Source organism: Podarcis liolepis, assembly GCF_965112155.1.
Source record: "Podarcis liolepis genome assembly, chromosome: 15".
In the NCBI taxonomy this organism is placed as follows: Eukaryota; Metazoa; Chordata; class Lepidosauria; order Squamata; family Lacertidae; genus Podarcis; species Podarcis liolepis.
The window spans coordinates 15,565,251-15,579,108 of NC_139566.1; the positions used below are offsets into that span (position 1 = coordinate 15,565,251).

A 13,858-nucleotide genomic window follows, 5' to 3' on the forward strand; every position below is an offset into this window, starting at 1 on the left:
GGGAATACAAGAGGCTGTGTTATGGAGACCATTGGTCTATCTAGCTCAGTACGGAATACACTGACTGGCAGTGGCTCTCCAGGGTTTCAGGCAGCCTACCTGGAGATGCCAGGGATTGAACTGGGTAACTTTTGCATGCAAAACAGGTGCTCCACCTTTGTTGAAAAATAAATATCCCAGTCCTCATGATTCTGAACAAAGGACCGAATTGAAAAGGGACATCTGAAGCTGCCTTTTACTGGTCAGACCATTGGTCCATCAAGCTCAGAACTGCCTGCACTGACTGGCAGCAGCTCTCCAGGGTTTCCAAATCATGATTTAACGGACGCCCTATTAATTTCAATCAAGTAGATAGTGCACCTAACTCTGATCTGCATCCATTCCATTTCCTCAGGGATAGAATTATTTACTTGTTGGATGAAGAAGCTGCTGTTAAGTTGCTCTGGGACCCTCAGATAGAGCAGGATGCGAAAATCAAAAACCAATGAATGATCAGTGTTGGGTCTGCTCCACTGTCCATCCCTCTCTAATAAAGGTAGGGGTATGCATCAGAGCCACTCCCTGTTAGCACTCACGATTGTCATAGATGGGCTGTGAGATTGCCAGGGGCAGCTGGACCAAGCGCCCACTGCCTGCATCCTGAATCCACACCTGGAAACAGAGCCGAACCGCGTTCAGGTCATAGTCTCCTTTTAGCTCTTCCATGGACACTGGAATCAGGGGCAGGCGGGGAGGGAGAGAGAAAGCAAGAAATATAAACAATACAGTTAAGTCTAGAAAAGGGAAGTAAAAATTGTGCACCTGCATCTAGATGGTTCAACCCCTGGAAATGACAATTAAAGAGAATGAGGCAGCACAGGGGTGGGTCAACTGTTTTTAGCTTGAGGTGCAGATTCCCTCCTGTGCAACATTTCAGGGACCGCATGCCAGTAGCAGACAGAGCAATGAATGCAAATCTGAGCCTGGAGGGCACCCTGGTATGTCTGACGATGGTTGGGCTTAGCTGCTGCTTTTATAGGGATAGGAAACTCTTTTCAGCCGGAGGGCCAGATTCCCTCCTGGGCAATCTTCTGGGGGCCACATGCCAGGGACTGTCAGGGCCAGAAGCAAAAGAGTGGGCAGAACATCAGGTGTGAATTTTAGATTTCTACAGAAGGCTAGTTTCTAGGCACACCTGCACACCCCTCTCCATCCTGGCAAGAGGCATTATCAGAGTTCAAGGGCACATTCTAGCTGGTCTAGAACCGTGTGAATCAGGGTGAGTGAGGGGCATGGTCTAGGGAGAGCCCCAAGAGCCAAACAAGGAGGCCTGGGGGGGGGGGCCGCATTTCATCCCCACGCTTGGCATTGCAGCATCTCTGAGACAGCAGGTTGCAAAAAAGGCCCTTCTCTGCTGGAGACTCCAAAGCAGCATTGCTGGTCATCACATGCACAGCTAGGTGGGAGAAATAGTCTGAGCTAGTCCAAGACAGCTTCTCACGTTCCAACAACAGACCCCTGCCCCCCACAAAGCCCTTGACCACTGTCATGGCCGACAGCGCTCCTCACCATTGAACGGGTTGTTGTTGGTTTCGATCCGCTTGGCCACGGCCTTGTCCAGGTCTCGTTTCCGCACGCATTGGATTCCCAAGTTCTGGAAGCTGGGAAGGAGCACATGGAGCAGGCAGGGGTCAGTGTGCAGCTTGGAGGGAGGGGGAGAGGGAGGCACAAGGAGGTGAAAGGCATCGGGTGAGAAGCAGGGCTGCTTCCCCAAACACCAGCGAGGAAGATCCCCAAATCATCCACCTTCACGTGGAGATGGTGATGCTCTTAACATTGGCCCATCTAAGCTTGCTTTATTCTTTGTACAGACTCCCGTGTAAAGAGCCAAGCGCCCCACTCGCACTGGGCCGCCCGGCTGCTTTTCACGCTAACTTTTCTCCTCGCAGATCAAGGTTAAATGGCCGACAGTGAAACCTGCAGAGCTTCAAGCAGCCGCCGTCAAAACATGGCCCACAACTACCTCCTCTTGGGTTTTAACCTGCGTAGTTTTTTATTTTGGACTTTGCAGCTGCAGTGGTCGCGGAAGGGCAGTAGCTCAGCAGTGAGCACACCTGCTTTGCACACAGAAGGCCCCAGGTTCAACCCCAAAGGCATCTTTGCGTAGGGCTGGGCAAAGATACGCTCTCTGAGACACTGCAGTTGTTCATTTAGTTTGGCAGCTTCATCCCTCAAGTTGTGCTTATGTTTGCACTTTTGTTCGCAGACGGCAATGGCTAGCGGTTGATGCAAATAAATAAACACCCACCCCCAAATCATCCTCCCAAATGGCCAGAGAAAAAGACCGGGGGGGGGGCAGATACCCAGCTCTCTCCCCTTCCCACATCCGCTCACCTGTGGATGGAGCGCTCTGGAGACAGCTCTGCTTCATAATAGCCTTCTTTGCAGTCCTTCCCCACCAAGTCGTGCGGGTGGGGCCGGTAGGGGACCTCCTTGGTGACCAGCGAAATGCGGACCTTGCCTGGGCCTGTATAGTTGTGGATCTGAAAGCAAAAGGCGGGGAGCTGATGTGTGGCAAAGGCTGCAGCTCAGAGGCAGAGCATCTGCTTGGCATGTGGGAGGCCCTTGGCTCCATCCCCAATGGCATCTCCAGGAAGGACTGGGAGAGACACCTTGCACCCCTGAAACCCTGGAGAGCTGCTGCTGCTTCAGCATCTCTTAAGTCCAGTGTTCACAGTAACCTTGCAGAGTAGGGTCGTACAGCCTTCCCTGCACTGCAGAAATGGGGATATGTAGCTCAGTGGCAGGTACAGCAACTGCCTTGCATGATTCAATCCCCACTGGCATCTCCAGGTAGGGCTGCCTGAAACCCCCAAGCGTCATAGAACCACAGAATTGTAGAGTTGGAAAGGACCCCTGAGGGTCATCCAGCCCAGCCCCCTGTAATGCAGGAATCTGAACTAGATCATATGTGACAGATGGCCATCCAACCTCCACTCAAAAACCTCCAATGAAGGAGTGTCCACAACTCCCAGAGGGAGTCCATTCCATTGTCCATACAGATCTTACTGTCAGAAAGTTCTTCCTGATGGTTAGTTGGAATCTCCATTCTTGAAACTTGCAAGCCGTTGGTATGAGTCCTACCCTCCCGCAGAATGACACATGACCTCTTTCTTCACCAAGAGCCTGGAATGTTTATGATCATTCCATGCCAGCACACCAGTCGGCGTCAGGGGCTTCACCTCCGCAAAGGGCAATTAAAGTACAGTGGATGCTCGGGTTGCGAACGTGATCTGTGTGGGATGCATGTTCGCAACCCGCAGCGTTTGCAACCTGCAGCAGCGCGTCTGCGCACGCGCGGGTTGCAATTTAGTGCTTCTGCGCTTGCGCGACCGCAGAAACCCAGAAGTAACCCATTCTGGTACTTTCGGGTTTTGGCGGGTCCGTAACCCGAAAAAATGCAATCTGAAGCGTCTGTAATCCTAGATATGACTGTATCCTTAAAACGATGCCTTTTATTCTGAAATTCACACTCCCATGGCCACACATACAAGCCCTGCTTCAATCCCTCAACCCCCCAAAGACTTCTAAGTAACACTTATTTCTAGAAGAACCTCCCACCCCACTCCCATGTGCTGCGGGGCTGACCTTGATGGTGGGGTGGGTCTTGGTGGTGTCTGTGCTGCGTTCCCCGGGAATGGAGCCAGCCAACCGCCCTTCGCACTGATAGCGGAAGCGCATGCCGCGCTGCTTGGGCTGTTCAATTATCTCCACGACAGGAGTGCTGCTTGCGGGAGGGTCTGGAGGGAGACAAAAGATACACCTATATTAGTATTAAATAAATTGTTAGTAAATCCTACCAATTGTTGTCGTTTTTTATTTATACACCACTCAATGCGAAAACAGGATTCAAAGTGGTTTTCAGAGCATGAAAAACAGGTGTGCAGGCATGAAAATGTGAACGCACCCCCACTAAAACATGAAAAGCATCCATGATTAAAATACACAATGAATCAATCCCACAGAAACAGCAATTAAAACAGGACTCTCAGGTGGAGAGATCAAGAGAATCAAGAGACACCCCCCTACAGAAGCCAGAAACACTTGGCTATTGTGTGTTTTTGAAACAAGCCAGGCTGCAGTTGATCAATGCTTCTCTCTCTCTCTCTCTCTCTCTCTCTCTCTCTCTCTCTCTCTCTCTGTGTGTGTGTGTGTATGTAGAAATTTTTATTATTTTCAAGGGCAAGCATTACAAACACAAAACAGGGAAACACTAACAGGTAAGTTACATACAAAAAATAATAATAAAATACAATGCCCTATACATCGATTCTCACCAACTCTGGAGGTGTGAGCTCACACCAACAAATCCAAGTGCTTCGATTCTTTCAGTGATAATCACCTCATCAATAGCAAATAATACTAATGTTAGTCAGGCACCTGCATTGCACTGCTTTCAACACCGGCCAAAATTGTTTTTGTTGTGTAGCACAGCCTGCTAAGACATGCAATTTTATCACTGTTAGTTTATTTGCTCTCACACCTGTTGATTTTATCTGTATTTTGAGAACTGCATTACGCCTACTGTTTTTATCGTATTACAGAAACCTTGCTAAATAAAAAATGAGCTATTAATGAAAGCCACCCCGTTCCTAAAATGAAAATGACAGGCTTCTCTCCCAAGTTAATTCAATTTCTCTTTGGTGCCAGGCTTTAATCCCGCAATGGGGAGATGGTGCTGGGACCCCCAGAATATGGTCTGAAGCAAGGATGGGGAACCTGTGACTTTCCAGGCATTGCTGGGCTCCAGCTCTCATCAGCCTTGGCCAGCATGCCCAATGGTCAGGGGAAAGGGGAACCTTAGTCCAGGAACATCTGGAGAGCAACGACTTCCCCATCTCCGGTTTATCCCTCATCAGCACTACACATTTAAAACAGCACCATACCACTTTAAGCACACACGGCTTCCCCCAAAGAATCCTGGGAACTGTAGTTTGTTAAGAGGGATACGAGCTATGGGGAGACCCCTATTTCCCTCCCAGAGGTTCAGTTCCCAGCATGGCTCGACAGTCAACCCCTCTTCACTTGGAATTCAGAGAATTGTGGCTCTGTGAGGAGAAACAGGGGTCTCCTAAGAACCCTCAGCACCCTTAAAAAAAAACACCACCTACAGTTCCCAGGATTCTCGGGATGTGGGGTGTGGGTGGGAAAGCCATGACTGTGTACCTAACCTGCCACACCGGGCTGTTGTGAGGATTAAATGACGGGGAGAACCACGTACACCCCTTTGAAGAAAAGGAGATATATAAATGCAATGAATGAGTAAAATAAGTAATGCATGTATAGCACTGAGATGGGGCTTTAATCCAAGCCAAACCCCAGCACTAGCTGTCAGCTCTAAACAGCTGTGTCAGTGCATACAGACGTTCTTTCCCCCAACTAGATCCAACATTCGAGCAGAGGGGAATGGCTTTTGGGAGGGAAGCTCATGATAAATACATACAGTGGTAATGGGTTACATACGCTTCAGGTTACAGACTCTGCTAACCCAGAAATAGTACCTCGGGTTAAGAACTTTGCTTCAGGATGAGAACAGAAATTGTGCTCTGGCGGCTTCACGTTAAGAACAGTTTCAGGTTAAGAACGGACCTCCGGAACGAATTAAGTACTTAACCCAAGGTACCACTGTATTTTTGACGCCACTGAAGGTTTTCCTTTTTCAACGAGCCTTTTGTGCTCCCCGCCCCTCGAATGTGGATTTGGAATCGTTTCATATATGATTTTTAAAAAAATATTGTTAATAACAAATTGCTTTGAGGCATTTCATACAGTGGTTTTTAAATGAATGCGAGTGTTATCAGAAGCCTGAGCCCTCTTGGTGGTGGGCAAGGTGCCCTTGCGAACGGCTGACTCTCAATACTTTTCATTTAAGAGAGAAAGAAGAAACAGCCTCTGCACCTTATTCCAATCCCCCTAAATGCAGTTGTCCCTTGCTGGGATTTGCAGCAACAACAAAAGGTACTTTCCCTGAAAATTAAGAACTGCCTGCCAACTTTCTGTCTGGACAGAGAAAGGAATGTTCCCAAAGTCACACAGGCAGGCCTATGTGTGTCCCCTCCTGCTCCCCCCCCCCTGTTAAAAGGGGCCCTGTTTTTACTCTGTCCTGTGCTCTCACACTGTTTCCTCTGGGAGTCAACTTCCCCCTCCCAAACTTGGGGATTTCCCGATCCAAGCTTTGAAGCAATACAGGAATTTTTCTTTTTCTACTAGATTAAGTCACAGGCACAAGCAAAGTCCAGCCAAGCTTGGCAGCAGATGGTAACTGCCTTTTCCACTGTGCAGGGACAGAGGCCCCACCCCTCCAGAACTGTGGCCTGACCCATCTGTTTTGCTTGGCAGAATCAGTAACCCCTGTGTTACCTGCGCCAGACTTCTTCACCCGGGCTATTAAAAAAGAATTAAAATGCAGGGCGGATCAACCTGAGAAGCTAGAGAACTCTCCCAAGACAGGGGAAATCCCCACAACAGGGAGAGGCAGTACAGCAGGATACACATCCACCAGAAATCAATGACCTCACCCTCCACCGACACTGTGAACCCAGGAAACAAGGACTATAAGTCATTTCTCTCTGCTCCAGTCACAGAACCTCCCAGCCAAGATGTGAATTAGGACTTAGAAATCAGAAACTGATTTATTCAAAATCCAATAAGCCCCTGCTCTCCTTAGCTTGGCCCACAACTTATTTCTGCTCTTCTAGTCACCCCAGGTGAAGTTTACATGTTTGTCTGTCTCTTGACCATTGCCCCTTCCGTCACAGAAGCCAGACAGCGACTGCAAGCATTCCAACAGTTGTTCCCTGCCCTGCTGGAGCAACATTCCACAACATTACAAGGCAGCTCAGCCAACCCATGTGAGAAGCTTCACCACCACCAATTATACATGCCCAACAACTACTCCCCGCCCCAGCCAATCACTATCTCTCTACCCGGAAAAACTTTTAACTCCTGACTCTGCATCTTTTGCAGCCAGAAAAGCTTTTGTCTTCGCAGCAGCCAGATGTAAGGGATGCAGTAAAAGAAACAGAGGGACCATCTCTTAGAATGCTAAAAATAATATACCAAAGGTGTGCATGGCTTCAGGAGCAGTACAGTGTCCAGGACAGGATCCTGAACCCCAGAATAGGATCCTGGACGAAAAGATCTAGCTCATAGTAGAGGAAATTCACAAATACTGTATCCTCCGATTCTTGGAGAGTAAATATATTACTGCGTAAAGCTGGATCGCTGAATTTCTGGTGCCAACAGCACCCAGCAATTAAAGATTTTTCCTTTCTCACCACCATAAATCCTACTCCTGCATTTATTATATTTTTTTATGACAGCCCCTTTACCACTTCAAATGAGTGATATAGGAAATCTCAGTGTTTCAGAACATGCCTCTGTTTTTTTCTGAGCTGACTTTTTTGAGTTTGTCTAAGAAGTCTTGCAACAGGTGGCCCGACACTGGTATTTTAACAGACAAAGAAATGGTGAAAAGTCTGGGAAAGCATGTTACTGAGTATTTTTTCCTTAAGTCATGCCTTCATATGGGATTCCTTCCAAGCAGCCCTTGGGGGCCAATGCAGTTCTGAAACTAGTGTTCGAAACCACTGCAATGGGAACACTATTTCTGCTCTTGCTTGCAGAAATAAAACTCCTTGAGGTGAAACATAAAACCACGAGTAGTGAACATATTTACAAAATGCTTCAAAAGATACCAATACGATACTAATAAAATCTAAAATCACTGTAAATTAGGGTACTTTTTTGTTTTAGGAAGAACATAAAGGTTATAAACATTTGTAAATTCAGTGCCACAGGGCTTCTATTTTTTCTTAAACAAAAACAACACTATGACTTAGATCTTTATTAAGTTTATAAATGCTTTAAAATAAAATAAATAACATAAGCAAAGTGCGTGGTATCAGGTTGTGTTATTCTGAAACGAATAATAAGTTCTAAGAAAAGCTTAAATCCCATCTCCTTCCATTAAGGAAGTGGAAAATTGAGGGGCACTATCCTCCCCCTTCCCCAATTCAAAACTTCCCAGGAAATACTGTCATTTGTGATATGAATGACAATAACATGAAACCAAGACATGCCACTTACCTGGAAGACCCCAGTTATGTTGCAACAACAACGGCAGGAGATCTGGAGGAAGGAAAGAAAACAAAACACCAGCATGAATAACTGTGGAAAGCACAAACCTAGGAAACTGCTTGTAAAGAGTCAGATGACTGGGCCATCAGCAGCCCTAAAGCTGCAGAATTCCCTCCCCAGGGAAGCACACTTGGCACCTTCACTGTATTGCTGCTGTTACCTGCTGAAGACACAACTCTTTAACCTGGCCTTTGATATTAGAGGTATGTTTTAGGACCCACCCCGTTCTTCCATTTGTAAATTGTATTTGCATGTTGTTGTGACCTTCCCTGGAGCCTTGTGGAGAAGGAAGGATATGAATTCCAGTCATGATGATAATGATAAAGATAATATTATGATGGCAAAAATAATGGCATCTGCACCAGAAGGCTCTCCACTAGGGTTTCAGACAGGAACCTGTCAGCTGTACTTGGAGATGCTAGGGGTTCAACCAGGGACGTTCAGGTGCTCTGCCACTGAGCTTCAGTCCCCCCCTCCACCAGCAACTGAATGCCATGTCTTACTCAATACATAATCCATACATAGGCAGCAACTCCACACAGCTTGACCACCCAGCATTAGCCTTGTAAAGACTTCAGCCGTTACTTCAACCGCTGCGGTCTGCCAAGCAAAAGGTGTGTTGCTCATGATCACTTGACACTAAAGTGGTGCCCCGCAAGACGAATGCCTCGCAAGACAGAAAACTCGCTAGACGAAAGAGTTTTCCGTTTTGGAGGTGCTTCGCAAAACGAATCTCCTATGGGCTTGCTTCGCAAGATGACAATATATTGCGAGTTCCTGCTGGTTTTTCCCCCTCCCCCCTTTTTCTAAGCCGCTAAGCCGCTTATCAGCTGATCTGATCAGCAGATAAGCCGCTAAAAGTGCTAATCCGCTAATCCATCAATGGGCTTGCTTCGCAAGATGAAAAAATCGCTAGATGAAGAGGCACCACTGTATGCAGTTAAGGAAATGATCCCAAGCCTGCACTCTTGCTTAACAGGATCAGCTCAGTGTCCACCTCCCCAGCAGGCATTAGGATATAAGGATGCTTCTCCTCCACTCTCCAAATGATCACAGAGGCCTCCCATTTATTCCCTGTTTGCAATGAGGCTTGAAAGGAACCCTCTGACTGGCAGCCAACTTTTTCAGGCCATGTCGGCGCACTCTGATTTTCAAGCGAGCGCTGTGGGTGCTGCTACCCCCTTTGCGTCTCTTCTCCCGAAACACGGGAAAGAAAAGATACGCGTGCACTTCATGCTTCCAAGAGATCAGAGTAAAAGTTGGATCCGGCTGACTTACACTGAACCTCGAAAAGCACATAGAGCTGAAAGAGGAAGTGGGGAAGAGAGTCACTTTTCCAGCTTCCTGCTTAAGGCCTGTGGACCTTTCTTACCCCTTTAAAAAGTAACTGTGCTCGCTACCTTATGGCCAAGGGTCAACAATACCATGTGTGTGTCCGTGCGCATGCTCAGAGGCTTTGGAGCACCAGGAGAAAGACTGAAAGGGCGCCACCTGACACCACACTGGCGACTGCGTTGTAGTCAACAGATTCTCCCCAAACCTAATTTTAGTCTGGGGAGGGGGGAATTAACTCTCCCACAATTGTGGTCCCCCCCCACACACACCAGTACACTGGTGCCCCGCAAGACGAATGCCTCGCAAGACGGAAAACTCGCTAGATGAAAGAGTTTTCCGTTTTTTGAGTTGTTCCGCAAGACGAATTTCCCTATGGGCTTGCTTCGCAAGACGTCTTGCGAGTTCTTGCGAGCCGCTAAGCCGTTAATAGCCGCTAAGCTGTTAATAGCCGCTAAGCCGCTAATAGCCGTGCTTCGCAAGACAAAAAAACCGCAAGACGAAGAGACTCGTGGAACGGATTAATTTCGTCTTGCGAGGCACCACTGTATGTGAGAATCTGAGGAATTTTCCCATCATCCGATAAAGGGGAAACAAAGTACAGCTGCCACCTGTATTCTGAGGGTGATGAACCTTTCCCAGAAATCCTATTCATCCGGAAAGTTGACAATGGGGGGGGGGGGGGCAAGAGTCCACAGAGTGGTAAACTGAACTGTCAGAGAAGGTGACACAGCGGAGGAAAGTAAGCAGAGTAGAAAGGAAAGGGAGAAGAGAGACAGGAATACCCACAGGTGAAAGGAAGTAGAAAAAGGCAAGGGAAATAAAGGGCAAAAAGTGTTTTGAGAAGGTAAGGAGAATGTGGAAGAAGGGATGAGCAAGAGAGAAAGAGGCAACAGGAAGATACCTGGTGACAGAAAAGATGGCGAAAGAAGGCGAGAGCAAAGAGAAGGTGGAAACTGAGAGGGGGGAAGGCAAGACTAGCGACGCAGGAGAAAAAGTAGAAGTAGCTAAATAGAGAAGAAATGAGAAAGGAGGTGGTGAAAGTTATGGAAAGCGAGAAAGTGACAGAAAGGCTTTCTGATTAAGAAACGCAACCACTGTAAAAGTGAGCATGACTTCACTACTGAGGAAATGTAATAAGCGAATAGGAAGAGAACCCACCCAGTTGATGCTGACACAAAACCCCACACGTACACAATGCAAAAGAATGTTTCACCCCCCTTCCCCAACCTTATACCGCATACAACACTAACGTCTCATATCAAATGTAACTGATCTGTAACAAAGAGACTCTACAGCCTGAAAAAAGAGACAATGCATGTTACTTTTGTAAACCAGGAAAATCTTTTAATAAAATTTATTTAAAAAAGAACTGAGCATGACTTGCCCTCTTGCTTAATGTCTACCATAGCCTTCACTGAAGAGAAAACCCCCAGAAATCAAAAGAGGATACAACTATTAAAAGTGTTCCAAAGTCTGACTAACAATACTTGGAATACAGCTTCACTTGTTAGCGTGCCAATACCTCAGTGTGGCAAGACACTGCCTGGTACTATTAACTTTAAATCAAAAGTGAAAATGTGAAAGATGGTCTGGTTGGCAGTCAGAAATGGGTCTCTAGTCTGGACTGGCTGAAGATCACAAAAGCGTGTTTGGGAGCTGGAACTTCCACACAAAGCTTCCAAGACAGAGAACAGATACCTTAGGTTTTTATGTCTAATCTAGTTTAATCCTCTCTTTTTTTACAATAGGCCAACTGGTCTGAAGTGGCTTGTTATTCTGTAGTATATGTTCAGAACCATTTAGAAGGGAACCCTCTAGGTTAGATTACTTTTAAGTAAATTTCTGATTGGCTCCTTACAATATTTAATTTCACAGATTTTGTCACTGGTTGATACCACACTCTTCTCCAAGGAAGGAGGCAGGCTTTTACTGATCTCAAATTCATATAAGTATGTGAAACACCATTGGAGCCATTCAAATCAGGTGACTCAAGGCCCTGCAAGGACTTACAATGGGGGTGGAAGTTGTTGCTAGACTACAGTTCCTATGATCACTGGCCATGCTAGCTGGGGCTGATGGGACTTGGGAGTACAACAACATCCAGAAGGCCACAGGCTCCCCCATTCCTGCCTTATACCTCCCTTCCAGAACCTCCTTTCTGCAAGGAACTCTGCACATACTCAGAAACCCACGGCTCCACTCAAACAGGTACAAATGGAACGAGTTAAGTCGCAGCGACTTTTTTTGAGGTGTCTGAATGAGGGATCAGTTTCGTCTAATCTGTCCCAGTTTTCCAAAAGAAACCTCTGTACAACATAGCAACAGCTGTGCATTTCTTGTTTTTATGTAATTCCTTTTTCTGAAACTTTAATAAATATTTTATTAAAAAAAACAAGCTGTTTCTCTGCAATTTCTCACTAAAAATCTCCCCTGTGAGTTCCAACGAACAGCTACCAAGCCACCACTTTTAAGTGTTTTTCTCCTGCTCTTCAAGATGAAAAAAGAGTTCTTATGTTTATTTCACAAGGTCTGATTAAAGCCTGTACCTTCTGTACTTTGGCAAAGTAAATCTGGAACACCTTGTGCTTAGTATTTATGGAGTTGGGTTTAACTGAGGGGTCCCTTGCCAGAGGCCAAACTACCAGAGCCCCAAAACTCCTAGGGGCAGGGAAAACCTCTACAGCCCAAGAGCCGAATACCCTTGCAAGCAGCCTTCCAGGGGCCACATCCCAGTGGCGGGCAGAGAAATATATATGGAAGGCACAATTCCAGCTATATTCCAGCCACGCCAAAGCCGAGAGGTCAGCACCCACACTTCTCTCCACCCAGGCAAGCAAGACACAGGTCTAGGACACATTTCAGACAGACACAAGTTCTGGAGGAGGGCAAAGACCAGGGCAAGTGAAGGCGACAGGCTGGGGAAGAGTGTCAAGCCCAGAAGGGAGGCATGCTGAACGACATTCAGCCTCCAGGCCGGAGAGGTTTCCCCACCCCTTTTTGTTTAGTGCATGTCAGGAGGTCCGGCCTAATAGGTGGAAGACTTTCAAGCATGCTTTTTCTTTTTCTTTCTTCTGGAATAAAGACTTCCTCCCCAATGGTCCATCGCAGCCACCAGCAGAGAGCGACAGAAAGAAAAGAGAAAAAGGTGGGAGGCAGGCCTGTGTGTCATGGAACTGCAGGCTCGCTTGCACGCACACAACAGCCAGAGGCCAGGATACAAATGTGGGCCTCCCCTATGTGAAACGGAAGCTAAAGCTGCTAATGTTAAGTAACGCCAAGAAGAAAAAGATCAAAAGGCTGGACTGCCCTACCAGAGGCTGTGGTTACCCTGCAGCACAGAAAAAAACGCTCTGAAGGTGGTAAAAGGGTGCTGAACTAAGCTTCCTGGATTTAAAGAGAGAGAGAGAAAATGCATGCACACACAAGTTTCTAGTCCTTATGGCTTCAAAGGCAGGCTTGGAAGAGGCTGGGCAATGGCTGCCAATGTCTCAGGTGACAGCAAGGCGGCCAGATAAAACTACCAGCCTGTGTCTAGCAAAATAGTAAAAATTAAGGGTGCTAAACTAAGCTCTCATGCACACCTTTGCAATGTTTTGTTGCAGCTGGAAAAACTGGCTCTACCGGGTGCAAAGTTTAAATAAAACCTAGACATAGAACATTAATTTATCTCTCTTTTTAAACACAATCTCAGCTATACTGATTGACGCACAAGTGTGCAGAACTACAGAGCAAGGCAGCTGGGGCTTTAAACATAGAAAATCCAAATGCAGTTGCCCTGCCCAGCTGTGAGCCTCTGGATTGGTGAGGGCAAGTCAAGTCTCTCTCTTTCTCTCAACCTGAAACCCACCTGAAACCCTACGTTTAAAGCACATGGCTTCCTGGGAACTGTAGTCTGTTACGGGTGTTGGGTGTGAGGCTAAACTACAATTCCCAGGATTCTTTGGGAGAAGTCACGTGCTTAAGATATATGGTGTAGATGTTTATATCAACAATCCAAACGGAACATGTAGAGCATAGTTCCTGAATATTCAAAATACATTTCTTGCAGTTACATTTTGTTCTATTTCCTTGGTTTCCGATCATAAAAAGAGGGCACTGCTGGACCAGGCTCAGAGGCCCACCAAGAAGACCTGGGGGCAAGAGCCGCTCTCCCCACTTGTGTTTCCACTCAGTCTTACTCAGAGGAGTACTGCCTTCCGCATGGCAGCCGCTGACAGTCTTATCCTCCATGAATTCGCCACATTTGTCACTTTACGAAAGATAACGCAACCAAAGCAACATAAAGAAAAATAGGGAAAAGTTAAAAAGGGAAGGGGGAGCCTGGGTTAAGGTCTATTTCTGACCA

General features: G+C 46.8%; 1 protein-coding gene across 2 annotated transcripts in view; it reads right to left on the reverse strand.

The window, feature by feature from the left end:
* Positions 1 to 13,858, reverse strand: part of RELA (RELA proto-oncogene, NF-kB subunit) — a 31,782-nt gene that overhangs the window by 6,405 nt on the left and 11,519 nt on the right. The window contains exons 2-6 of one of the 2 annotated variants that reach the window (XM_083477941.1): positions 8,128 to 8,169; positions 3,628 to 3,779; positions 2,374 to 2,522; positions 1,549 to 1,640; positions 576 to 710 (exon numbers count right to left, since the gene is read on the reverse strand). In XM_083477941.1, the coding sequence (XP_083334067.1) occupies positions 576 to 710; positions 1,549 to 1,640; positions 2,374 to 2,522; positions 3,628 to 3,779; positions 8,128 to 8,169 (570 nt within the window). Of the gene's footprint in view, positions 1 to 575; positions 711 to 1,548; positions 1,641 to 2,373; positions 2,523 to 3,627; positions 4,960 to 6,001; positions 8,170 to 13,858 lie in introns of both variants that reach the window. The other variant, XM_083477942.1, reaches the window with a different exon arrangement.